Here is a 27637-nt window from a genome sequence, read left to right as displayed (position 1 = left end):
AACACTAAGCCACCAGCCTTGCAGGAAAGATGTTCCTCCTTGTTTCACCTCTAAAATGACATTTAAAGAAATTGCGTGCCGTGTCACTTTTATATTAAGTTCCAATATAAACTCCGGGATCTTATGTGAACAGAAATAAATCAGTGGATTACTGCATTTTGCTGAAGGAAGTCCCCAGAACAAAAGCCCATTTTGGCACTCTGTCCTGCAAACTTTAGGGGATAAGGAGGTTGAAGGAGCCAGAGTTAAGCCGTGGATATAAACTCCTGGGTTATGCTCCTTCAGCTGCCTCCACCTATAAGGCTACATGAGGACAATGTGCACTGATGCCAGAGAGAAAAGATTAACCAGGAACTGCACAAATAGAGTATTTTTCCATCCAGCAGCCCTGAATGGATGACGTGCAAGTCGCCCAGCCTGCTGTGGGGGCTCTGTGGGAGATGGTGCTATCCCTCATGAGGAGCTGGTTGTTAAATCCCACCAAACCATGAGCAAAGTGTGCTCATCTGACATGGGGAGAGGGGCTTAGAGAACCCACCCAGGGAGCTCTGCCTGGGACATGACAGCTCCAGCCCCACACTTCTTTTTCCTTTGCATTTTTCTGCACTGTGATCCCCCAAAGTCAGATGCTCCCCAAGCCACTCCTTTTGCATAGAATTTCCCTATTTCATTTTGTTTTGAAGTTTTAAATTGCCAAGGGCTCGGAGTGAGAATGTTTCTCCTATTAGCCATTAAACCAGCAAATATTAACTGCCACTGCCAGGTAGTAAACTTCTCCTGGATGTAGTAGGCAAGAAATATGATTTTCATTTTGAAATTTAATCAAACCGTGGAGCTAGTGAAATCTTGACTGCTGCAGTTATTTCAGGGTTTTTTTGGCATTCACCACCACCCCATCCCTTCCCACCCTCTGACAGCAGAGAGCAAGCCTTGCTCAGCAGCACATGCCAGCTCCATCCTGGCCATCTCCTGCTCCTCCTTTCCCTTCCCGTGGCAGGAACATCAAAGCTCCAGTCTGGCCCCAGCCTCTCATTCAGTTTTCCAGGCAACGCTCAGTAGCTTTGAACCAGCCCTCTGCTGCTGTCTAAAGAAAAAATTTAAAGCCACAACCACCAGTCTAGACTGCCTGAAATCTCTTCCCCAGATCCTGAGCTAGTTAAGCAAGCTGCCAGTTTTGGGAGAGCTGGAGAGAGCCCAGCTGCTCTGCCTTACTTGGGGGAGTAGTTGCAGACCAGGTAGACAGCATTCTCCCAGATCTCTCCCCACACATTCATCTGCTTGCAGACGTTCACAGCACAGCCAATCTTGTTGGTCGTGGCCCAGACTATCTGTAAGGGAAATGCAGATATTGAAAATAAGCAAATTACCGCAGTCTAGACGTGGGGGGATGTGGGGGGTATGGGTACAAACCCCTTTACCTGGGTGTAATGCGTGCACATGGCACCTGTGCACCTGTCTGGGCACCACGGGTTGCACTCGTGAGGATATGGGAATGTGTAATCCTTCACTTCATCATACCAAGACTGGACATGGAACGCTGGAGATCGATACCTGAGGGAGAAAAGGCAGTTGGAATCAGGATGTTCCGGTAGAAGTTTTCAAATTTTAAAAAAAAAAACAAAAAAACAAAAAAAACCCACCAGTTTTTTCAAATGTTAAAGATGAAGGGTTAAGATTCGATATTGGGAAGGAATTGTTCCCTGTGAGGGTGGGGAGGCCCTGGCACAGGGTGCCCAGAGAAGCTGTGGTGCCCCTGGATCCCTGGAAGTGTCCAAGGCCAGATTGGACAGAGCTTGGAGCAACCTGGGGTAGTGGAAGTTGTCCCCGCCCATGGCAGGGTAGCTGGAACTGGATGAGTTTTAATGTCCCTTCCAGCCCAAACTGTTGTGTGTTTCTACAATTTTTTTCCCCTCAGATTCACAGACCTGACTCTATTATTTATAGGTTTGACACGATCCTCAAGTGCTGCTGACCTGAAATGCCCTCTCACTTTTCCACACAACTACAAAATAACTTCTAGTTTGGCAGAAAGTTGTGTTTTGAAAGTAAACAGAGGTTAGGCTTTGCCAAACATCTTAAACCAAAAGCCATCGTGTACCTATTTTACCACGGGACAATTTGCTAAATCTGGAAGTTCACTCACAGCCAACACTGTAAGACCTTTGAAAGTGAGTGGGCTTTTCCTCACTCACATCCCACCAGGAGTTGGTGTGGAGTAGCTGGTGTGCTGCACTCCTATCCTACCTTTTTTGGCAGCAATTTCCCCCTATGCCGAGCCCCTCATGCCCTGTGTGTAATCTCTGCCTCAGGTACCACGGTCTGTGGCAGTTCTGATGCTGTTTGTGCTGTGTTTGGGGAGCACAAATGGTGTCAAAACCACCTGCAGAAACTCACACACATTTTACTCACTTGGTACACAGTGAGCAAACAGAATGATCTGCAAACTGCACCAAACCCACCGCTTTTGATTGCTTTCAACAGCTCACACGAAGCGAGCTGCCAGAAATCCAAATGATATCATTACCAACTGGAGCTGATCCTTTCAGCCAACTTTTCATTAAAAAACATTCATTAGAAGTATTTTAAAAACATCCATCTCATGATGTCATGACGCGAATACTTTCCGAATCCTATTTTACAGGACAGGAAATGGAGGCAATCAAGTTATGGCCTGTTCCTGAAAAAGATGAGAAATCTGATTTTTCTTTCCTCTCAGGGACCGCAAAGGGAGCAAGATTGGATCTTCTTCCATCAGGAACCCATGGCCATCCTGAGCACTGGTAGGACAGCCAAGAACAGCACGATCTTTTGACTTTGTTTCTGAGGAATTAACCACTCTACTTTCCAGTCATTAGCTAATTCTGCCAACAAAAATGGGCCCAATTTTTATATCAGGCTAATTTCACACCAGCAAATTTCCTTTGCTTTCCACCAAGTTCTGTCTGATTAACTACAAACACAACTGCACTTCCACCCAGGAAATGGGCAAAAAACACTCAGGGCTCCTGAGCAAGTACAAAATGTTTGCTGTGCAAAGCAGGTTTAACCTATAACAAGCTTATAAACAGGGCTTAACAATAAACAAATTTCACTTTGAGATGGAGAGGAAAATCCATTTGGAAGCCTTAATGTCAGCTTTCCTAACTGGGTTAATGATTCTAGTTTAAAACTTGTCCCAGGCATTTGAAAAAAAAAAAAAAAAAACCCTTCAAAGCATTTTCAGTAAAGAAAAATCAGGAGCCAGATAAATATTTATGGAAAACACAGCAAGAGATAATTAAATTCTGAACTGAATCCAGACACAAATTCTGAGCTGAATCCAGACATTGCTCCTGAGAAACTTCAGCCTTCAGCTGGTTCTCTGCACGATGCCAGAACCCGCCTTGAAACAGCAGATTTAGGAGCAAGGGTTAAGGCTTCTGTGCCTGCTCTCCTTAAGGAGGAGTGACCTTAAGCATGTTACAGAGGAGTTACTCCGAGGTCCAGATGGATGGAGGAGCCCAAATCAAAGCTGGTTTCCTGAGGAGTGTCAGTGGGAGGTGGCTGCAGGCGCTACCACCATAACCATCCCACTGCAGCCATCACAATTAATGACCCCCAGCTTTTCTCCCATCTCCCCAGTGCTCCACCAAGCATCAGAGCAAAGCTTTCCAGCTGTCTCTAAAGGAGGACCCATAAACTGCCCTTTGCAATGATCCTGTAGCACCCCAAGTCTTACCTGCCCCAGTGAACCGCCAGGTTCTGCCCAATTGACCTGATGAGGTCACTGGGCCCGTGGTCCCAGATGCACTCCTGAGCCCAAGCGTGCGCTGACCGTTCCAGCTCCTCATCCCAGGTCTTCAGGGTGTGGGGAGAGAAAGGAACAGGTCAGTTTTTTATCTCAGATTTACTAGATCGAGAGATTAAGCCAATGGTTTAATCTCCAGTTAGTGGAGAAAGACTAAGGTACAGATCGCCCCCCATGTCCAGCCTGTCCTGGTGAAGCCAGCACATTTCTGCGCTAAAATCCCATTTTTCAACAAGTTCCCCTGCCATGAAAGTCCAGGGCACTAAAGGATCTATGATTTTCCCCAGCTGATGCCATGCTTCTGAGGAAATGCTTCACTCAGGTCATCAGAAAACACACAAACCCATGTGGGAAGACCTCAAGAACACATCTAGACCAACGACCCTAAACCAGAAGATATTCTTGGCAGTTGTTTTTCTAATATGTTTTAAAAAATTAAAAATTAAAACTTGAGGTTGGAGATCCCATGATCTCCAACATGACACATATTTCTGAGTCCTGCAAGTGTTCTAGCAAACAGTCAGTGCTTTGATGTATTTCAGCATGATTTTTCATCCGTTGTCCTTCCTGTTGGGGTATCTCCAGGCTTTCCCATCAAGGGGAACTCCAGCAGTGGAGAGCTGTTGGAGTGGAGAGCTCCACTACCTCCACCACCACACAGCTGGAGATCTTTGGTCCTACCCTTTAATCAAGGAGTGTGGGTCTGAGGCTCCCAGTCTCACCTCCCCTTCTCCTTTCAGAATAACTGAGAGTCCACCGGCGGATCCAGTCAAATACATCAGAGGTGGCAAAGTCCCAGGGTTTTTAAGCTTTTTCCACTCTCACCGAAGCAGGCATCACGTTAGAAGTGACAAATCCCATTTCTGTTCCCACTGAGGGCAGGATGCTGGGGTGAGATCACTCCTCATCGAATATCACCCAGTTGTGAGCCAAAGGAGAGCTCCAACATGACACAAAGGCAAACAGGAAAGCAGCTCTGCTGGCTCTGCTGCCCAGGAGAGTATTTGTTCTAAAGTCCAGACTTACTGGGCCCAGCAGCCAGTGCTCTGAATTCACTGTGTAATTACTGACAGCTGCTCTATTCAGAGCAGCCTTTAGAGGATAATTCACTGGATAAAAAAAATATTACCACACATTCCTACAAATAAAACCAAAGAGAAGAGAGGTCTTGTAATGTGCATCCAGCCCATCCACGTGCCAGCATGAGACTGTCCTCTTTGGACATTTACCATCACAACCAGCTGCTCTTTCCAAGTCCTGTCTTCTCCAGAAGAAAAGCAATTTCTGATCTCAAACATTTCAAAGGACCTGTCAGAGCCTGGAGGGCTGCAGGGCATCCAGGCTCTCAAACACGTTTAAGAACCATTCTGAGTGAGTATCTGGACACAGTCTTGGGCAGTTACAGCTGGGATGAGGAAGGACTCTGCATCCCTAGATAAGACAACAGGAAAATGCAGTGTCTCCTGGACTTGGTGTGTGTCCACTATCTCAGTGAGGCAAACATGACCTCATCCCACTGAGCTCACAGCCCAGGCCTCCCAGAACAGCTTATCATGAAGCACTCTCAGCAAACCAGATTCCAGCAGCAGCCCAGAGCTGCCCCGAGCTTGCCAGCTCAGCTTTGGACTGAGCAGTGACCGAGCAAATCCATGTCAGTCTGCAAAACCCATGGACACAGCTCTGACACAGGGAGCAAAACCATTTTCCTTCCCAGCCCTCCAGCTCACTGAAAGTGAGGGGATCAGGCCCACCACACATTCCCAACCCTCTCGCAGCTGTGGAGAGGCCCAGCTTTCTGTGGTGTCCCTCTTTGTGCGCCCGGCAGTGACCGGCCACAGCACAAAAGCCACAGAAACTCTCCCAAGACGCTCCGCACTCTGAGCTCCTCTGACTCCCACCCAGCTTTATTTTCCCTGCAGCCCCGGAGGCAGGGATGTTCCAAATCTCCTAATTTAATGCAGAGACGTCCTGAGCAAAAGGTCATTAAATGGGAATTAATGCGAGCGTACGCGTTAGGTCTCCCTTTGGTGCCTGCGGATAAAATAAATGAACTCGGGCAAAAGACACTCAGCAGGTAATTGGGAAGGAGCTCCATCTCTGCACGGCTTTTTGCTGCAGGAGGAGAGCAGCTCGTTCTGCAGGCATCGGATTACAAAGCCATCCCATCTAAATTAGAGCAGTTATTTGCCTCTTGCTTCTCAGACGCAAATGCAGTCAGGGGGCTGGAATTATTTCAGAGCAATAAACATAGGGGGAAAAAGAAAAGAGATTTCAGACTTTCCCAGCTACACTTGCAAGAATTCTTTATGCCAATATTCATAGCAGTATCTAGGAAGACAACAGAAGCCAGAGGGGCAACGAGCCCGTGCTCAGCTTCCTTCAGAAGCAGAGGTCCTTCGGGGGTGTGTGATTCCAAGTGATTTAGCACATGGACTCTGTTTTTTCACTCCTGTGAGTTTATAATGGCCTTTCAAAGTGGAGTGTACAGTGCATATGTAAAATAGATGCATATGTACAATACATATATTGTACCACAACTTGTAGGTTCAGATTTAATGATGCATCCCACAAGGAGTCTGCTCACTCAGCCTAACAAGTTCGCAAACCTAAAGCCAGACACCTGAACTGCAGTGATCGGGTTACTCGCTCATTTTCCTCCCCAGCTCAGACTTTCTGCAGTACTGGCAGCTTCCTTTTTAAAGTGGCATCAAACTCCAGGACTGACATGTCCTGGCAGAGGCTTGGAGATGCTTTTTGCTAACTCCCACAGAAACACCATCCCATCCCGACAGGGAGAGCCACCACCCTACCGTTGAGAGGAAGGATGCATACCTTATACATGAAAACAAACTGTTTTCCTTCCAGCAATCTGCACTGAGAATAATTTTGCTTTATCCAGCTGTCTCTGAGGCTGCCACAAGAGGAAAGATTTCTGCCTTTCATCACTGCTGAAAGCATCTGACTAAGCCATCTTAAAAGGTCACCATGCCTTAGGATCTATTATGTCCTTTTTCTTCTGGGTCCGTTATGTCCTTTTTGCTCTGGGACTATTAACAAGGAGTTTGTTTTGGCCTTGGCACCCATCCACCTCTTAAACAGTCCAAATGCACACTAGATGTGTCGATCATGGAGCTGGTGGAGGGGTTAAGGTAATTTTGAACTGACCCAGTTTTGTCAGGAAGTTGTGGCCTGCTCACTCATTTTCCATTAGCACTGAATACCTGTGCCAGCTTTCAATTAATTACACAAACCCAGCAGCTAAACTGTTTCTTTCTTCATTTTTCAGTCCACTCTGCCTTTATCCCATGTGTATATAATAATTCTTTTGATCTCCAGATAAGTCATAGGACTCACTGTGTTCTTGCTTTCTTACTAACAGTGTCCAAAACCTGAAGTTCATCCAGTAGCAGTTAAATATGTCCCTTTCCTAGAATATATTAGCCCCCATTTCCATTTTATACCACTTAAATACGTCAGATATGGAGCTGGGAGAGAGGATTTTCACAAGGGAGCATTTGGAGGTTGATGGGCAAGAACAAGCTCTACCTGCTCATCCACAAATTATCCCTGCACGTCTCCAGTGACGCTCCACTCTGGCACCAAAGGGAAAGAAGAAAGTTTATCTATGGTTCTAAAGACAGACCATCCTCTTAAACGAGTCCAAATGAGAAATGTCCTCTGCAGGACAAAGGATTAAAGAGAAATTCCTGTTCAGCATATACATGGCATTTCCAAGTCATACTGTGTAAACACCAGCACATGAAAGGCTGATTATAGCCCTTCCAAGCAGCACCATCTCATACTCAGCTCCTTTCTTCAGAGCACATAAGGCCCTTTCATTTGCCCTCAATCACCCATGAAAACCACTAGAAAAGCTCCCTGAGCAAAGGCAAACACAGAAGTGCAGCCGTGCCGCGAGCGCAAACAGCGGCCGGGCCGTGGACACTCGGCAGCGGCTGCTCTGCCAGCCCCACGGCCAACCAAAACACCTTGGGCTTGCTCATGCTTTGTGTTTACCCTCTGGAAATCAATCAAGTTGCCTCTTCTGGCAGCACTTCCCTGCAGGATAACGTGAGAGCCGCTGAGAAAGGGATACAATCCCCGGTTCTTAGAAAGGCACGGGATTTCTGGCAAAGGAGGGACCAAAATCCAGCTGGTGTGGACTGACTGAGGGACAGCTGTCCTTCCTCACCACTCGCTGCCCTCCCTTCTCTTTCCCTTCTCCCTGCAGTCACAAAAGGCAGGATTTTCCATTTGCAGCCCTCACTTCAGCACAGCTGGCAAAAAATTTTATATTACATTTAAGCATACTTTTCTTTTACCCTTTTAAACACGGTCTTAGCAAATCATCCATCATTTGATCCGTCAGCAGGAGCACACAGTTGAAGTCAGACTAGTTTTGGTCAGAACTATATTTGCACACCAGGAAAAGGCACACAAAAAGTAATTATTTGCCTACATCATTTTGTGGCCCTGTTAATATTTTGATGGCATGGCAAAAATAGCTCAAAGTAGGGTCTCTGGCATCAGGTGAGAAAAAACTATTCATGTGAATTGTGGATGGCAAAGGCATATTTCTTACTCGAACTTTTAAGTTCTCCCACTGAAGAGGGAGAATACATTGACCAAACTTTTATTTTGGTTTCCTGAACTACAAAACCCAACAGCACTGACCTGTCCGCCCAGGAACTCCCAAAGCCTTTCCAGCTATTTCCAGTGATTGAAATGCTTTGCAGATGGAGCCACATTCCTCAGGCCCTGTCTCCCTGTGGTCCTGGGCAGATTCCCAGTAGCCTTGTGGAGGGTTGGCTCACATTGCTAAGTTAAGGTGATCAGTGTGTGACCCAGGGCAGGTGCCACCTCCAGCATTGGGTGGCTGCTGATGGCAACCCAAAAACCACCAGCAGATTCCCTGAGCAGCCAGCGGTGTCCCCACAACAGCCTGAAAGCTTTCACAGGGAGAGCAGGGGTTAAACACTGGGGAAAATTTGCTGCTTTTATGCAATGAAGGTAATGGAAGAACCTGCTGAGGCAAGCTGGGGAATTGCCATCACCGGAGCCACATCCAGGGCTGGGCCAGACGCTCCTCTGTGAATAATGGAACCAACTCTGGAACTATGCAGAGGATGGACTCGATGACCCATCAGCAGCCCTTTCCAAACAAAACAGGCCACTGATCTAAAGCATCCTTCACTCTGGAATGAAAGGCTTCAGGAAACCTCTTGAGGAAAACTTATTTCAGAGGAAACTCGCTACACCTCTCACACCGCAAGGAAAACTGAAGGACAGTTAGGAAAAAAAGAAGCAATAAAGCAATGTATCAGGCTCTAGACTCACCATGTACTCCATGTTAGAGGCCACTGGATACACCTGACCTCTCAATTTATTGTGGAGCATCAGTATCTCCTGTCTGTCTGAGAATAAAATGGCTCTCTTGGATCTGGAGTGACCTTCCCCATGCTGGTATTTACTCAGGATGCTCTCCAGGTGACTCGAGTTGGGCAAGATAAAGCTCTCAGCTGTCTTTGTCAGCAGCAGCACACATCCAAGAGGAATGATCCAAGGCAGGCCAGGATTCATGGTGCCTCCTTGACAGCCAGCAGAAGCAGAGATGAAGACGATGGTGGGTTTTCTTGCAGGGACTCCTGTGGCTCAGTGCAAGTCTGGAATTTGGGGAGAAACAGGCAGTCAGAGCAGTGCCAGAGGCGCTCTCAGTGCATTTGTCCCCCAACAACGTGGTCCCACAGCCCAGATTTGTGCTTGGAAAAGACTGGTGCTTACAATTATCGCTCACCCCAATGACAGGAAGACCTGAACAACACCACGAGTGATGGGGACTCACTTTATTACACCTGGGAGTTCCACTGATGCTAGGTTGGGAGTGAACACTTCCCAGGCACGCAGGAGGATATTTTCTGCACCCCTGGCATCCCTGGTGGAGCTGCCACCCTGCAATGCCCAGCAGCTCCGAGTAACCCCAGCTCCATCCCTTCACAGGCAGGGGGACACTTGAAGTGATCTCCGCAGAGAGCAGCTCCTAAAGCCGCGAACGTTTATGAAGAAAAGGGGAAGTAAAATCCCCAGCGAGCCGGATGAGGAGGTCAGGCAGCAGCAAGAGCAGCTGCCGGGCTCTGTGAGAGCGGCTGTTTATGGGAAATGTCCTCGTAGGGCCGAGCAGCCCCGATCCCCGCTGGCAGTGACGCACCGGGGCTCTCGCTGACGCTCCCCGGCGGGCGGGAGCGCTGCCAGGGCTCTGAGTGATGGAGCAGCAGGAGCAGCCGCCCTCCCCCGGCCAGATTAGGTGTTCCCAGACACTCGGATGCCGTCAGCACCCGGAGAAGGTCTCGGTTTGGTCGTGGAACAGCTTCGTTTAATCCCTGTCCCTCGCTCCATGGTGCTCCTGCTCCACCTGTCATTCCCAAGCACTTCCACCCCCACCCCGTGCTCCAATTGATCCGTCTAGCGATCCTCCCTTGGCTGGTTTTATTTGGATCAGGAGCTATTCACAGGAGGCAAGATGTGCTGCTGCAGGGCTGTGCAGCACACAGCGCTCCTCAGTGGGATCCAAGAGCCACTGGAGCAGCATCAATCCATCGGGGCAAGCATCTGCACAGACAGTGCAAGCACAGGATCTCCCTCCTTAGGGCTAATTTTTGGAAGAAAATTTCCCCATCCCTGTCTCCAGCACGAGGTGAGGATCTGTTTTTGACAGCACTGTTGAAAGCCGCGCTGAAAGCATTCCTACACAGAGGCAGGAAACAAACCCCAGATTAGCAGGAATTATTCGAGAAGTTTCATCCAATGACACGGGACTTGGACACTCTGGGACCAGATGATTGGAAGCCACCCAAAGCAGAAAAGAGCCGTCTAAATCCCAGCTGGAAAAGCAATGCTCGAGCACGAAGCCCCAAACCCCTGTTCCCCCAACCCAGCACAGCAGCATCTGCGGAGAACAGCAGCAAGCACGAGGTGCTTTGCACAGGCAGGGACCCCAAAAAAACTCTAAGAACCCCCGAAAACTTGTTGGCTGACTGCACAAAGACACAGAGTCCCTGTTTGAGGCTTCTTTCTCGGACTGAACCTTCAGGCAGATGAAAACCAGCTGCCCTCAGCCTCTCTCCAGGCAGCACATTAAGCCTTTGCCTGGGTTCAACAATGCAGGATGTAATTTGCTCCGTTTAGGTAACAGCTTCTCATCATTTCCCGCTCCGCAGAGCAAGCTGAACACACATGCCTTGTCCCCAGCTCCAGGCACACCTGGAAGACAGGACGTTCGGTGGCATAGGGACAAACACTCCTTTAACCTCATCCTCTTCTCAGCCCTGCTTGTGGCATTCGCTTCTCCCCAGGCAGGAGCCCGACTTTCAACCTGGCTACAGAAGGGTAGGGGAGGCAAAAGAAGCAGTTGCTTTTGTAGACTGGCTGACCCAAATTCGGGGGACAATTCCTACTTTGAGGCACTTCCCTGGGAGTTTAAAAATAGCTGCACTGCCACGGCCATTCACAATGTGGCCATTTAGCCCCGGCAGCTCTCCCTGCAGGAACAGCCGGCGCTCAGAGGCGGCCGTTGCACCCCTCGTTTGGCCGGGTGCCCTTTGCTAAACAGGAGCCCAAATCCACCACCCATCTAAGGCAAACACTGAACTTTCAGAAAGGGCAGATTGAAAAAATCAGCTGTAGCATCTGAGAGCCAGAGGAGCTGCCCCGCTCACGGCTCCGCAGCGAAGCCAGTGCGTCTGGCTTGGCAAGCCGGCCAAAACCTCGCAACAGATGGTGCATTATTCCTCGGGATGTGCTTCCCTGGGTCTCATTTGCCAGCAGAAGGATACCAGCACCCCTCTAAAATTAGGTCACTTTGGCTTTACCTTCTGTTTCACTCGAGATGTGCAAGTCCCTTCCTCTGCTTTGCCTTGGGGTGAGGAGCGCTGAGTATCCCATGAAAGGATGAAGGGATCAGAGAGGGACGGGGAGCAGAGAGGTCCCTGGCCAGATTAATTGAAAGCAGCTGAAAGATGCTCACGTTTCAGAAAGCTCTCACGGATTTCAGATGTCCATCCATCTGCCTCCCAATATCCTCATGCCCAGGTGCAAAGAAACACTTGGACATGTGTGTTCCAGCCTAGCCAGTCCCAGGGCCCTGCAGGGTTGGGGCAGTGCCTCGGGGCTGCAGCGGGAGCTCCTCATCCAGGGAGGCTGAAATCACGTTGCCTTTGAGCTGGGGTTTGACATTATTCACAGAAAATTATCAGCTGACAGTCAGCTGAGGAAGCCTCTGCTGTTGATTTCAAGGGTTCAGGAGGAGCACAGCCTCCCTTTAAACGCATCAGGCTCTTGCCGCTGGTGCCAGGTGAACATCTGGGAGCCATCAGAAATGACTGAGTCAGCAGAAAAGGACTCCTGAATATGCTGTAAAGCCTGTCCAAAGTGGGAAGAAATGGGAGGCCTTCTTCTGGGGTCTGAGGGAGTTAAAGAGCAGCACTGGACTTCAGGATAGGTTATTTTTAGAAAGCTATTTCCCCAGCTAATGGATGGTGTCTGCTTTGCACGGAAAGCAGGAGAGCTGGTCACATCTGAAGCCTGGCAGAGACGCTGCTGAAGCCACATGCAGGCTGATCCTGCATTCATGTCCTCATGTCACCTTATTCCTTAGTGACATTGAGCTTTGACTGCCTCCCTGGTAAAGCACACGAGTGGGTGCCTGCTCCTGGGTTATGGGTGGCATTTGCAGCTAAAACATCCCAGCACCTGTGGAGTTACATATGGCACTGGCTGACACGGAAGGAAAATGCAAAGTTAGCTCAGGATGTCAGGAGAGCATCTAAAACAGCAAAGCAGAGGGGAGTTAGCCTGGGATCAGCTTCTAAACTGAGCCTGGGATCAGCTTCTAACCTGAGTTAGCCTGGCATCTAGGATGAGTTAGCCTGGGATCAGCTTTTAGCCTGGGTTAGCCTGGGATCAACTTTAACCTGTGCAAAGAAATCCAGGGATAAAGCCACAACTTAATGCACTAAACTCCAGGTCATCTCTTTCCCTGGGATGCACACACTCCAAGCTTTGCAGAATTGTGGTGGCTTCCAAAGACAAGCAGGATGACAAGTTCCTTGACACAGGAAAACAGTGACACATTGCACTGAACCCCCCTTAGATTCAGCATCTTCAATGCCATGGGCCAAAACCATCTGTATCTTCCATTTCAATCCACTCCCACAGAACCCAAGTGGGTGAGTTTCCATGTAAAACCACGTGGAAAACCCACTGCTAACAGACACCATGCGTGGTGACGCTGAAATTCCTTTCCTACAGGACTTGAGAGCAGAACTGCACAAACACAGGCAGCCTGGAGCACACAAATGTGCTCCTAGAGACTGCAACAGCATCCCCTGGATATTTTCTATTTGCACAGAAATCCACTCCTGTACTTGCAAACTCCTCCCATTCATTCAAGATTAGTGCTTGTTAATCTTGCATTAAACTCTGCAGAGCACACACGAGGGAAGCTCAAACTTGTGTTATTTTATAGCATCCAGGCAACTTTTTGAAGAAGTTACTAAAACTGTGCCTTCTTAAAAGAGTAATTTCTTGCACTCACATCACCCCCAAAGCCACATTTCAGAAGCCAGGACCGAACTTTACACTTACCTTGCTGAGTATTCCCAAGTCTCCAGGTAATTGCAGCTCCTCCAAGCCTGCTTGAGGAAAATAAATTAATGTGTCTGAAATATTTAAGCGAGGTGGAGGACGAAAGGATGGAATAAGCCTCAGGAGGTGTGAGATGTGCAAGGTCTCGGCTCAGCAGCTCGGACCAACTGCAGTCTCACAGAGCTCCCCAGTGGTATTTATGCTCTCCAGGCAAAGAGGAGAACCCTGGATCATCCCAGTGACAACGGGCGTGGAGCAAGAACGAAAAGAAGAGGGAGGGAAAAGGTGGGGGGGGGGGGGGAAAGCCACGAGGAGAGGGGTGTTGGTTGGGATCGCAGCACTTCAAGGGCAGTCATTGGGGCTCAGAGCAGCAGGACCATCCTCCCTAAGGCGGTCACACTGGCAGCGAGGAGGAGGAGGAGGAGGAGGAGGGGGGCAGTCCCTGATCTTATAAAAGTGTTGGCTGTGCTCTCCCCAGCAGTCGGCCCTGGGAGTCGCAGCCCGGCGGGATTCCAGGGGCACGGGGAATCCTCCCTGCAGAGGGGGGACCGCGACGCCCCGGTGAGGGCCTCCGGTGACAAGGGAGGGGGAATTCCAGAAGGGAATTTTCTGTGTAAGGGACTAAAGCCAGCTGTCTGCCCTCGGCTGCCGGCTCAGCCATTCCTGCTCGTCGCAGCGAGGGCTGTGGGATTTCCCAGTTCCAGCCCCCCAAGTAAACCCCATGGCATCCCGTTTTTTCCAGATCGGGACTTTAGCTGGGAAACAGGAGATTAATCCCACTCTGCTTTGCTGCCAAAGCTCTCCCAGCGCTGACATTCCCCACGCTCAGCCGCTGCTCCGGGGCAACAGCGGGAGCTCCGGGCAGTAAGGAATGCGAAAAGCTGGTGAGACACGCGGGGAGGACTCACCTCTCCTGCCGATGTCCCAACAGCTCCAGCTTTGGCATCCAGCTCCGTGGTTTTACTCACCGTGAAAGGAAACGATTGAGCAAAAGACAAGCTAGAAGTTCCTTCCTTTTTCTTGAAGTAAACAAACAGGAAAAACCCAAACCACTATCGTGAGTAACAGCTTGAGTGTGTCACAGCACCTCTGCTGCAGGATGCTGGAGAGGGCAGCTCCAGGCATCAGCATCCACGGGATTCCCGTGCGGTCCCTGTCCCGCAGGGTCAGCACATCCCCCGGGATGTCCCCTGAGGAGGGGCACCAGCCACACCCAGCACGGAGCCAGGGGAGCAGCCGTCTCCTGGGAGCCGGCCCATCCAAGAAAAGCAGCTCTGATTTTTCCAAATCCACTGCCTAGTCCTCTTTCCAAAGTTCTTGGGGAAAAAAAGGCCTTCCATTCTTCTAACCAGTCAATATTTACTTCTTCAGGCAAAACACCAACCACTTTTATTTACTGTTTACTAGGAGGGGAGTTTACAAGATATTCCCAGAGGTTTGTTTAAACCCGGCGGCGCTCGGAAAGCAGAAGGACATTTATCAAACTCGTTCAACAGAGGAGCAGAGGAGCAAATATTGGCAGCTGGGAGAGCACCACTGCTCTGAGCAAAGAAATGAACCCTCAGAAGTCAGCACCAAGGCATCACTGCTGACCCCATCTCTTACACAGAATTTTTCAAGAAGGAACAGATTGTCCCCACTGGGGCTGTGTCTCCCACCCCATTTCAAACTGAGATGGGCAGCCAGTCCTCACCAGCCAGCCCCAGTCCCACAGCCTGGTACAGCCACACCAGCCCCTCTGGCTGCTCTTCCCCTGCCCACACTCTCCCAGCTGTATTTACAAAGAGTTTCTATTTACTTCCAAACAAACTGTGTATGTGAACCAACAACATGTGGTCGTGGTCCAGCAGTGGGACCTGGCACTTGTGCCCTGCCAGGAGCCATTCAGTGCAATTTGGGCAGTTTGCTCCCAAAAAAGCTCAGACTTTGACACCAACACAGGCAACTCAAAGACCACCCAGAACTGGGCTGACAGAAGGTTCTGCACTGCTTTACTGTCAAATCACTGTATCCTCTTTTTTTTTTTCCCCTTGCTCTTATGATTCCCTCTGCATCAGTGAGTTTGCTGTAGGCTTATTGAATCAGCTGAAACATGCTGCAGCCCCCCCAACTCCTAATTTCCCCAAGACACAGTGAATTTCACCCCAACACAGTGAACCCTCGTGCCCCCACACAGGCTGCCACCCCAAAACCATGCAGATCCCCAGCCCTGACTCACAGCCCTCAGAAGGTGCTGCTCACTCAATTACCATAAAGCTGAATTAACTCATTTTAAATCTCACATACCGACGTACAAATAATTTCCAGACCTCAGAGGAATTTGGTATTTTGTAATCTCCGCAAATATCCCTATGGGAAATGAATCCCTGTAGGATGGTTTGGGCTGTCTGATTGCTCCATCAACCTGGCTGCTTTACAAAGATCTGATTTTTTAATTTATTTTTTTATATACACCGGGATGGTTTCACTGTACGAGGCATACACAGGGCCTGGTTGTGCTCAGGGATGAGCACAGCCTGGAACAAGAATTTTTACCCGCCTCATTTTGTCTCGAGTCAGCAGTTTGGGGTCATATGTTCCACCAAAGCCAAAACAATCAGAAGTTACTTTTAATCATTCCTCGTTATTACTGCCTTGATTATAACGTCTCCATTTCATATGTGGTAAAAGCCACATAAAGCAGGCTGCATATATAAGTATATATTAGGAGAGAGGCTTTTAATGTAATAGCCAAAGAATGGGAAGAGACACAGATTTCCCTATGCCCTCCTAATTGACCAGGCAGACAGCAAGTCTTGATCTCCACTGGATTAATGCCCCTTTATTTCCTATTTAAACAAGAGCTCGGCAGGACCGGCCCCAAAGCAGCGCAGGGCAGGGTGAGGAACAGAGTGAGAGGCTCAGAGCTGCAGGGTATTCCCTGGTTTGACTCCTGCTCCAGAGCAGAGGGAGCACAAGGGGATCAACAGGATGAAGTGTTAGCAGGGGAACCTGCAGAAACTTGTCTGCAATCACAGGGAGAGCACAGGGGGGACCAGCAGCCCCTGAGCTGCTGCTGCTGGGCACTGGGCACAGCCACGCTCAGGTTTGGGGGTATCACCCCCCATCTGCTGCCTGCTCACATCCCCCTCCTGCCTCGGGCAAGAAGTCCCTGCCACATTCATCACTCCAGCAGGGTGGAGGTGCCCCTCTCTTGACCATGATGCAATCCAGAGGCTACTCCAGCAGATGAATTAACAGCATGGGGATCCAAATCACAGGAGGGAAAGGCAGGCATTGATAGATTCACTCCCAAACACAATTTAGTACTTGGCACTGTGAGCCCCTATTTGTTCTTTCTTGCTGCTCTCCTGTTTTGGGGCAGGACTGACCACCCAGGTTCATCTGCAGCTTCTTCTCCACCTTCTCATACTAAAGAACATTCCCCCAAATGCTTCATCAGCTGATGATGAACAAGGAAACAACTCCCTAGAAATCTGTGCTGTTTCATCAGTGACCGGGAAAAAGTCGAGGTAAAACAACAAATAAGAACAGAAGCTGCAGCAATTTTGGAAAACTGGGGAGACACCACCGACTGCACTGAGTACAAGTCAAACATGAATTAAAATCTACAAAATTCTCTCTATGAAGGTGGTGAGGCACAGGGTGCCCAGAGAAGCTGTGGCTGCCCCATCCCTGGAGGAGCTTAAGGCAAGGTTGGAGGGGGCTTGGAGCAGCCTGGGATAGTGGAAGGTGTCCCTGCCCATGGCAGGGGGTGGGGAAAAGAGTTTTAAGATCCTTTCCAACCCAAATCAGTCTGGGACTCCATGAAAAGCCCTCACCTTGTTCCCACAGCTCCCCCCATTCCCTGGTCACATCTGCAGACTGAAACAGTTCAGGCCTCTTAACCCAGCACCCGTCTTTGGTGATTTCACCCCCGACCAGCTGAACTGCCACTACATCTTGTTATTTGCCAAAACAAATCCTTTCAAAAAAACCCCTTTGGGTCATTAAAATATCCTGAAGTAAACCCCCAGTTGCAGGAATCTCCAACATGTTGGCAACATCCCCTGCAAGTCCAAGGCTCACTCTTCATTCCTAGTGAAAAGCAGCAGACTTAGGGCACATTTACAACGACAAACCCTCTGCTGGCAGCTCGGGATCAATCCTGGCAGCAGCCTTGGAGCTGGGCACCCTCCCGGACCTGGCCCAGCCCAGCACTGCCCTCTGCTGCAGCCCAGCCCCGAGGGACATCATCTCCAGAGGAAATGGTGGAAAACAGCAGTTTCCCACTTAAAACACCTTCCCCCATCCCCTAACACCTCGTGGCTGTAACAACCCTCCTCCCTCAGCCCCTCCAGCCCTTCCCCTGCATATCTGGCTCATGGCACAAGGTTTTCCCCACAGCCCTTTGGAGCAGCACATCCAGTTTCTCACTCTGAAAACTTCAGGTCTTAACGTGCATTTAGAAAAACCCCATTTCACAAATCCTGGTTTAAAGTTAAGTAACCAACCACCGGATTTACGGTGTATTGTCATGGGTGTTGGGGTTTTCTTTTACATAATCACACACAGAGCAAACGATCAAAAGCTGCAAACCCCTCGTTTTGCAACAATGGGAGGAATTCAATACAGAAAATAAAAATTGTGGCTGTGTGTCCACATCACTGTTGCCACATATTTTTATTTCCCTTTTAATACACTGCAGAAGGACTTTAGTGACAAATACATTTGTAATACCCTCAGTGAAAAATTCAAAAATTCGCTTTTAAGAGATCCTGAGACACTTCCAAGTCATACTGAGAGAATTTCAGCACTTGATCTTTAAACTGGCAATGACTCATTGCCATTTCTGTGAAATAGTAACACTTGCAACTTCTATCAAGTATTATTTTAATTACTGATCACCTGCAGTTTTCTCTGGGCTATTCAGGTTAACCTGCACTATCAGAAATGCATCTCTTCACTGGAGATACAGCTAAATAAATACCCAACACAGGCACAGGAGTAATTAAAAACAGGGTTTCTGCTGTACAGAAAACCACTTCAACCAGGCTCCAGAAACAGGATGTGAATAATAACCAGCACAGAACAGTACGTTCAAAACCTGGTTTCTTTCTTTTTTGGAACAACCTCCCAATCCCCCAAGATTTCAAGTTCTTGCCAGTGGGGGTCTGGGGTAATTCCCATCACAGGGAAGCCCTGGGAGCACCAATCCTTTGGCAGCCCCAGCTCCAGGACATGTTGTTTTCCTTGCAAACAGCCAAAATCCAAGTGAGCTTTGGACAGATAATTGTTTTGGGATTGGTGGAAGGTCACCAAAATCATGAGCAGTGTCTCGGTCACCATCTGTTAAATCAGAAAATACTAATAAAGCATGATCAGCAAAAACGTAACAATCCATCTGGACATCCAAAATCGTAACAGAGCATCATTAAACTTTCTCAGCAGACCAGCACACCCCAAAGAGCCATGGGGCTGGGATGCTCCTTCCTACAGCCAGAGCTCTGGGAAGGAAACTCTGCCCCATGTGGGACAGCACCAGAGGGCAGAAGAGTCAGGACAAACCAGGGAGCTTCCATCATCCCATGATGGAATTAGCACATAACACCACTATCATCAAAGCATTAAATAATATAGAGAGGTTTTTAGAGAGAAAGCAATGGGAAGCTGATCAAGGAAATATTTTTACCCAAAGTTCTCCATGACAATGTCAGTTGGCTGAAGAAGAGACAAACAAACCACCATCTACTTCAGAAACAACAGTGCAGGGCTCTCAGAAGGATACAGAGGGAATTCCATTCCCTCTCCTGGCTGCTCAGTGCTCAGCCCTTGGACTGCCACAGCCCTTTCCCTCTCCCCTCCAAGTTCAGTTCCACCTGAATGCAAAATGGGAACATTTCTGAAGTATCAAGAAAAGAAAATTCATCTCCATCTGGGGAAGGCTCCCTATTCCTTGAGAAGTCCTGCAAAGAAACCTTTGGAGTTTCCAAGGGTAGGATTCACACCTGAGGAAAAACAAAACCCACACACACACCTTAAACCAACTTTGTGACTTTTATTGATGGGCGACAACTTTATACTTCTAGGTATCACTAAACTGTGTACAATTAGGAACTCAACATTATAGGAGAGCAGACAGCAAAATTAAACAAAGCAGACTTAAAGAAATATCAATCTTAATTATTTTTGCCCATTTTCTTAATTTCATGTACACAGAAGCATAAATGCAGTTTGAAATTTCTTAATAGCAATAAAGTTACAATCACCCATCTATATAGACTAACATCTTAACTCCAAATATTTGATCTGCAATGTGTACTTAAGCAGTTTCTCATCGCACAATTATTAAAATGTGTCTTCCTATCAGGAACCAGCAACTCTGCAGTTTGTACATGTTTTGAAGCACAAAGGACCATTTCCATCTCATACACATCGGCTCATATTTTACCACTTATCAAAAAACTATTGGGGAAGCAGAGAGAGCTTTTTATTTTTTTTTTTTAATTTTTTTTTCTTTTTTTACTGAAGTAAAGATAAAACATTTTCACAGAAATCTACAAGTTCTGTTGCTGGTGCAGGGTTTCCTTCTACTACGCAATTAGAAAGTGGGGATTAAATGCAAATCCCCTTTTTATTATCTTAGGATTCAGCATTAACTCGGATGAACTTTATTTCTTTTTACTACTTTTGTGATTCACGAGGCTTCCAACCGAGCGACTTCATTCTGCAAAGTCAAAAAGTCAACACAAACCATGTTGTGCACAAACGGCAGCTTCCTTTATCACTCTATCCCATAGTTGCAAGGGGACCAAAAAAAAAAAAAAAAAAATAAAAGGAATAAAAAGGGGGAGGGGGGAAAAAAGGAAAAAAAAAAGGAGAAAAGATTCACTCAGAAGAGCATTTACAGGAGAAAAAGTTAGTGATAGTTGGCGTTCTAGAGAGCGGGGCGGCGGGGTCACAGCAGGTCCACTTGGCGGTAGTACAGGAGGTAGGCTGTGCGCTCCAGGGCCGCCTTGACCACCTGCGAGTGGTGGATGACCCTGACGGCCTGGTCATCGATGCGCAGCCACCCGTTGAGCCCGATCTGGAACACGTCCGTCGTGTAGTGCCCGCCCGTCGCGCTGTTGCCGTGGTGGTACACAACTGCGGGACAGAGCGGGATTGGGATGGCAAAGCAGGGGGAAATGGCACCCACAGCTCCCCGTGCTGGCAGCTGCTCTAGCAAAGAGCCTCAGGGTTTAGGGCTTCCCTGCGTTTGGGCTGTGCAGATCGTGGGATGGGACCTAAAAGCTCGGCTTGTTCTGTCCCGTGCTTGTCCCAGGGTGCTCCAAGCCCCGTCTGGCCTCGCCTTGGACACCTCCAGCTCCGGCCCAAGGGAGCACGGAGAAGTCCGTAGGTGGGGCAGCCACAGAATCACAGAATGGTTTGGGATTGGGAGGGATCTTAAAGCTCATCCCATCCCAGCCCCTGCCATGGGACACCTGCCACTATCCCAGGTTGCTCCAAGCCCCATCCAGCCTGGCCTTGGACACTTCCAGGGATCCAGAGGCAGCCACAGCTGCTCTGGGCACCCTGTGCCAGGGCCTGCCCACTGTCCCAGGGAAGAAAGTAACCACGTGTCCTAGGAGACAAATCTTCATCCCAAATATTCCCCTGGTAGTATTTCTGATGGCTACTGGGACTGGTTTGCCCCTGGGGAAGTGGAAAATGGGACTTTCCAGCTGCCTGCAATCAATGCCTACATCAATCTCAATGGGATGACATCCAGAGGCTTGGGTGGGATGAACACCTTGGTTTTGTATGGCTCAAATAATCTTTGTATCTGGAAAAAGGAAACTGAGGCAGTGCCCTGGGATTTGGCTGTAAAACCAAGGAGTTGCTTTAGGTCCCTGTGTCCCACCCAATCCTTATGGCAGGTGGCTCCCCACCCTCACAGGGAAGGACTTCCTCCAATATCCCATCAGACCCTGCTCTCTGGCACTGCAAACTCATTCTTTGTCCTTGCACTCCCATCCCTTGTCCAAATCAGTGTTTCCCAAGCACACCAAATCTGCTGATTCTAAACAAACCCCACTGAACACAAGAATCTAACACCCACAAGCTACTTCAGTGCAATTTAAAAGAAAACACTTCATATAATCCAGTGTTTCTACATCTCCATATGCAGAATTTGCATTTGCAATACAGGGACCACACGGATAAAATACCTGCAAAGAGCCGGTAGGTTCTTTGGCCTTTTGAAATTTTACTTTTCACACCAGGAGATAGCAGCTCTGGAGGAAGAAAAACAGTCACAAATTAGAAATCCTGTATCAAGAGGATCAACTATTTTTCAGAGAAACCAACAACTATCACAAAGGAGAACATTTAATGGAAATTTCTTCTGCAGCCTTTCAAGAATGGTCGTGGCTCTAATAACTGGTTTTCAAAGAAGTGAATTTGCAGGTTTGCTGAACACTGTACTTTATGAAAGGTTTAAAAATATCACCAAAAAATGAAGGGGAAAAAAGACAGAGTGAAAGATCAGACTTATTCAATTTTTCCCCTTTCATTCCTCCTGTCAGACAATGACAAAATCAGATTCCAAGTCATGCATACAATCTTAAAGGAAAATTGAAAAATAAAATATTAGGTTAAACAAAAGAGCACTGCCTGACAAGGTCCTTTTCTCAGCTGAGATATGAGTATACATTAACTTTATTTATTCCTATTTGAGCTACTGGGTGGTTAATTGTCAATTTGTCAGCTTAAAACAAAAGGCATTATTTTGGCAAGCTTCAGATGCTGGACAATTTCCAATCTCACACCACTTAAAGTCAGCATCTCTTAGGATATTTGCTAAATAAAGGATGCTTGTTTAAGCTCTGCACTATGGATTGTCTACCTTCAGGTTACAATTTCAGTAAAACACCAGTTTCCTTCCATCAGCCACTAATTAATTAAATAATGTGACACGACTGAATTAAATTTGTGATAAAAATATCCAATATTGGCAACAGCCTTCTACAGGGACACAGCCCTCATCCAAGGGGATCACTTCCCATATTTGCCCTCAGCAGCCTATATCCTTACTCCATAAATCCACAGGAAGCTCTCATCTGGCCAAGCCATTGTCTAGGAAGTGCCAAAGATTTTTAAATCTTTCATCATAAAAAACCCATACAAAACATTCACCCAAATGACCACATTTTCAGACAACGACAAAGACAAGATCTTGTGGAAAAAGAAGAAAATTGAAACACAGACAGCCCAAGGAAACACAACATTCTCTTTCCCATGAAGAGGGCGAAATTCTGCTCATAAATCTTTTACCTTTACTGATTTCCAGATCAACAGTGTACTCAATATTCTTGATTAGCTTCTGACATCCACCAGTCTTCTCATAGACGAAGCGCTTGAGGTGTAAAACGAGAACGGGGGGCAGCTTTTCTAAGGTGAGTCTTCGACTGATCTCCACCTGACACACACACAGGGAGGAAGAACACCTGTCATTTTTTGTAAACTTTTTGTTACCTCCTCAAAATTACTCCTTTAAATAAGGAATAAGTATTTCACTGTAAATACTAGCAGCAAACCCCCGGATTTGTTATTACTGCAGTATTCATTTATGATAAACAAGTGTTTATGACTTAAAGCCCACAAAATCTTCAATCCTAATGTTGTCTTCAAGGAGAACTCGGTATTTTCGAGGAGAAAAACATGAGTTATGACCACACTTTTCTCTACTAAATAGTGATTTTTATATAATTATAACCAAACAATCCACAAAATTTCTGCCTGGAAACCTGGAACTGAGCTCAGAATTGCAGAACAAAAATGTTTTGCCTTCCTAGAAATGAAGACATAAAAATATTTCTCAAAATAACTGCTTAAGGTTTTTCTCCATTTTTTAATTGAAAAAAATCTTTATTGGTAACCATGAGCATATTATTTTTCAATATATGGCTTGATTCTGCTAGAACCTATATAAGTGTGGAATAGAAACTCTTGGGGGAAAAGTATTATCTCTTTCCAAGGTTCTACAGACAGTATGTTCAGTGTTCTTACTACAACTTTAATACAAGAACAACCATTTCAACTTGAATTTCTTTTGAAAAAAAGATCTGGAAGACACTGTGGAAGCTTGTATTTCCATCCAAACTCTGAAATATCAGACAGCACCTAATTTGAACACCCATTTCTTCCAACCCAGCAGTGGGTTGTCAGTCAAAAAACTTTAAACCATTTGCAGGAAAAACCAAAAAAATGAGTGGCAAGAACAACAAGATCTTTGTGGTAAATCATAATGAGCTTGAATTGCAAATGTCTTTTTCACATGGAAAACAACTGGAGAAATAAATGTTCTGAATATTCAAGGCAAACAAATTTCCACTATTCATCTTTAGCTTTTCAAGGGAAATGAATCATCCTTTATCTAATCTTATTCTCGAAAACTTAGATACAGATGTGAATGTCAGAGGGAACACCTACAATTCCAGAGTTATCAAGAGTGCACACAAAATTCCCACGTGAGCAATCCATGCACACTAGAGATGCCTTCACTACTGCCCCCCACAGGAAGCAAGGCAAGGCCCTAGTGAGGGAAGTTTAATTATTCCCCTCTGTGACAAGTTCTCAAACTGCCAAACCAAAGTTAAGCTTTTCCTCCTTCCAAGTACTTTTCTATTGCAATTGTTACTATAATGTATTATTTGTAAATAGAAAATAACAAAATATTTACTCTGAAGAGCTGCTTTACTAACAGCATCTGGCAATCCTCAGGAATCATTAACTTGTGATATTGAACATAACATGATGTATCTCTACCACAGGTGAGCCCGTTAATTTAGTACATATTGCAGTAAAATCCCCAATAAATTACTACATCAACTCAAACCCCAGCTATTTACAGGCCTGGCTTTGTTTCAGAGCTGGCATTTCACTGCTGCAGAACACTCTGAAAAGGTTTGTACCCCTTTTGTTAAAGTGTGTTCCAACAACTCTTTGTAAAGCCAGAGCTCTATGAAAACCCTTTTAAATGAAGTTTAGCACTTGGCTGTAAGTAAGGGGTGAACAGAGCACACCTCTTGCTTGGTTTTTGTGGTGTATCCCTGGACAGACTCTCTTGCCACCAAACTTTCCAAGGCATCCTGCACAGTGCGGATCTTGTCCGACTGGATGTCCAGCTGCAGGGTGAAGAAAAGCTGCAGCGTGGCAGACTCCTTGGAGCTCTGCTGGTAAACAACAGATCTGTGGAGAAAAAAAGAAATCAAAATGTAATAAAGCATGATTTTCAACCAGACAGAACCTTCAAAGAAGAATGAGTTACTTAAGTAACTCAATTTATGGTTAGTTCAAGAACAAATACAAATACAAAGGTTAAACATGGTTTTAACAACAGGAAACCCCCACTTCACCCCAATCTAAGGGGTTTTAACACCCACTAAGAGTATTCTGAATGGGATTGGAACTGAATTGTTTTATTTATGCAAAGTAATTGGATAAGCATCCAAAGTTTAAAGAAAAAGACTGAAAATTTTGATAAAGCATTTAAAAAAATTCACCTCCTGGCTCTGTTAATTTAGTTTTCCAACAGCTCTTCACAAGTGCGAAGTGCCAGTGCTTATCTGTGTTCTACTGTAAAAATCACAGCTGATTCCACATTCTCCAACAAATATACACAGATTTTTCAGGCACTTCACTAAGACAAATTTCACTGTGATTTTAAATTGTTTGCTTAAATCTTGCTGTAGGAAATATGAATTATGCTCCACTGAGGACTGGCAGCTCCTTTTCTTCCCATCATTTTCTGTATCCAGGCTTTGGCCATGTATATTAATTATTATGTTGTTATGCATTACAAAGCTCGAAACCAGAATTACAACTGACACAGCTCTGATCCATGTGGCCATGCTGGAATATTTCCAGGTCAGGAAGGAAATGTTAATGTTCAGATTAATTTTAACATTCAGGATAATCAAAAGAGCCCCTTTTACTCAGGCAAAGCCCTGAAGCACCAACAGAAAGCCAGGGCAGCTTTATATTGGCACATATATATCCCTCAGAGGAAAGAGAATGCATGAAAAACAGCAGCACCTTTATTTACAAAAATATTATTAGAAATTATATTGTAACACCTCTACAGAATATTTTCTTCACCAGATATGCAGAAATTGATTTGATAGCAAAACCTTTGCTGGGCTATGATTTCCCTGTAACAATGTCCCTTATCAGGATAATTACAAATCTCAACTGGACATGGGAAAATGCATCATTTTCAATGAAAAATTACTCAGCCACTGCAAGAATTCTCAGGAAAACTTTGTACTTTCCCACTTATGCCTCATGTTGCTAAGAAAGATTTTACAAGCTGGGGTTTTTTAAGTAATTATGCCTAAATAGACATTTAATAGATTCAAGCCTCTCAAGGACAGCCTAAAAATTCCCAAGTCTGAAGTTTCTCCAGCTAAAAGGTGCCAATTTGAATCATCTTCTCCTCACTGCTTTTCCCAGTTTCTGATGCTTTCATTTAGTGGAATTCTACTGGCAGTTTTATATTCAGTCCTTCCTATCTCCACGCCCAGAGGATGAAGCTTTCCAACATCCCATGGGATGCTGTTTCTGTGGCGAGCTGTGCCCTGGTGTGAAGGATAAATAAAGTGGATGTGGTGCCAGGAGATGTTGGATTGGATCCTGTGGTTCTGCTGCTCAGGGCAAGGTTTTGCCTTTTTCCACTCTTGCCTTTGCTTTATATCATTTTCTGTGCACTTCTACAGAAAACTGCGTCATCTCGGTGTTTTTAATACAAAAACTGATGGAATCATGTAGAGATCTAAACATATCTGACAAATTCTGATAAATGTGCCCGGGCTATTAACACCACCCTGGGCACGTGAACTGTCGATGTAGGACTCCATCAATACCTACAAACATCTGTCTGCCAAATTCAATGGAAAATATAGTTTTATTTACCAGCTGTCTGGCTCAAAACCCAGTAGAATAAATAATTTCAGAGCATTTCCTAGGCAGAAGGCTCTAGCCCACGTTATTCACACTTCTAGACTGAATATCTGGCAACACAGAGAGTCAAACACCAGCAATTAAGTGTCTGTCTCCAATTTAAAAATAATTCAAGTCTAGCAGTTTTGTTTTGCAGTATGTTTTTAGCAAGTGTTTACTTTGCTTTCATTTTAAATTATACATCTCTCCAAACAAGTCAGGAGGCTTCCTTTCCAAAAAATATTCTTTCAGTATCTACTTTCTGCCTTTGTATGGTATCAGACCTGCGTATAAGTAATAACCTGCATTCTTTTCATTCCAGTAACATCTTGTAGCAATTTCCACTTTTCCAGACTTTTTTTGCCTTTAACATTTATTTACTATTAAACACAGCTTTTTTCTCTGGGAAGCATTAAGGGTCTGAATAACTTAAAGTCTACATTTTTTTATTTCACTGTTCCACTGTCAAGATTTAACTCTGTGAATCTCATTCTCTCTCAGTATCCTTATTTATAACATGAGATGAGACGCCTAAGAGGTCACAAAAATTAGGTAGCTCTAAAATGCTTTGGAATTCTTAGACAGTATTCAAAGCATAAACATTTCAAACTCCTCTCCTATATGCAATTCAGGGCTCGGAATATCAAAACAGTCTGTTCACTTAAGACATTTAAAAAGATTCGGCCACTACAAGTCAAGAACTTGTAGGAAAAAGTACTGTACCTTATGTGACCACCAAAAATATCAGTGATTGGAGTCTGGACAAAGTCAGCCTGGCGAGTGACTGAGGACTTGTTGCGAGGTCCCACCTGCTCCCACTCATCCTCACTGCCTTCCCCCTGCTCCTCCTGCTCCTCTTCCTTGGGAACACTCTGAGCCTCGGGGCCGTTGGACACCGACAGTTCTTCAAGTGACCAAGGGAAAAAAAAAACCACATTGAGGTTTTTGACAAATAAAACATCAAGACAGATAAAGGATTTGAAAAGCAAAAAACCCGATACAAATTATTTTCTGAGGATAAAATGTTTTCATAGATCATAGGTTTGATAAATAAAAAGGAACATGCATATTGCAGGCTCGCTCCCAGCTGGACACATCCATGTATTAACAGAAGGCAGCTCCCTGATGACTGTATGTAAATAGCAAAGTTTGATATATTTTTAGTAGTAAATTTATGGGGTAGAAAATTAGAAAGTCAAGTGTTATTCTGGAAAGAGAATTATGCCATTATTAAATACAATTTCTTCTCTG

The 27637-nt window shown here is 46.2% G+C and overlaps 2 protein-coding genes across 3 annotated transcripts in view; both read right to left on the bottom strand.

Moving 5' to 3' along the window:
- The window catches only part of CRISPLD2 (cysteine rich secretory protein LCCL domain containing 2), a 30474-nt gene extending 16097 nt beyond the window's left edge, over positions 1–14377 (bottom strand). Inside the window, exons 1-6 of one of the 2 annotated variants that reach the window (XM_082290234.1) lie at positions 14335–14377; positions 13427–13473; positions 9125–9450; positions 3719–3837; positions 1419–1551; positions 1213–1328 (exon numbers count right to left, since the gene is read on the bottom strand). In XM_082290234.1, the coding sequence (XP_082146360.1) occupies positions 1213–1328; positions 1419–1551; positions 3719–3837; positions 9125–9367 (611 nt within the window). In that variant the 5' untranslated portion in view covers positions 9368–9450; positions 13427–13473; positions 14335–14377. Of the gene's footprint in view, positions 1–1212; positions 1329–1418; positions 1552–3718; positions 3838–9124; positions 9451–13426; positions 13526–14334 lie in introns of those variants that run through there. The other variant, XM_082290233.1, reaches the window with a different exon arrangement.
- A 5066-nt stretch (positions 14378–19443) lies between these two features.
- USP10 (ubiquitin specific peptidase 10) overlaps positions 19444–27637 on the bottom strand; it is a 47350-nt gene continuing 39156 nt past the window's right edge. Inside the window, exons 10-14 of the mRNA XM_082290229.1 lie at positions 27110–27290; positions 24472–24637; positions 22721–22865; positions 21616–21681; positions 19444–20551 (exon numbers count right to left, since the gene is read on the bottom strand). Coding sequence (XP_082146355.1) covers positions 20364–20551; positions 21616–21681; positions 22721–22865; positions 24472–24637; positions 27110–27290 — 746 coding nt within the window. The 3' untranslated portion in view covers positions 19444–20363. The remainder of the gene's footprint in view (positions 20552–21615; positions 21682–22720; positions 22866–24471; positions 24638–27109; positions 27291–27637) is intronic.

The sequence above is a fragment of the Coloeus monedula genome (genome assembly GCF_965178545.1).
Source record: "Coloeus monedula genome assembly, chromosome: 13".
Lineage (NCBI taxonomy): Eukaryota > Metazoa > Chordata > Aves > Passeriformes > Corvidae > Coloeus > Coloeus monedula.
Note: the sequence above shows the minus strand (reverse complement) of the source record. Positions and strands in the feature narration are given on the sequence as shown.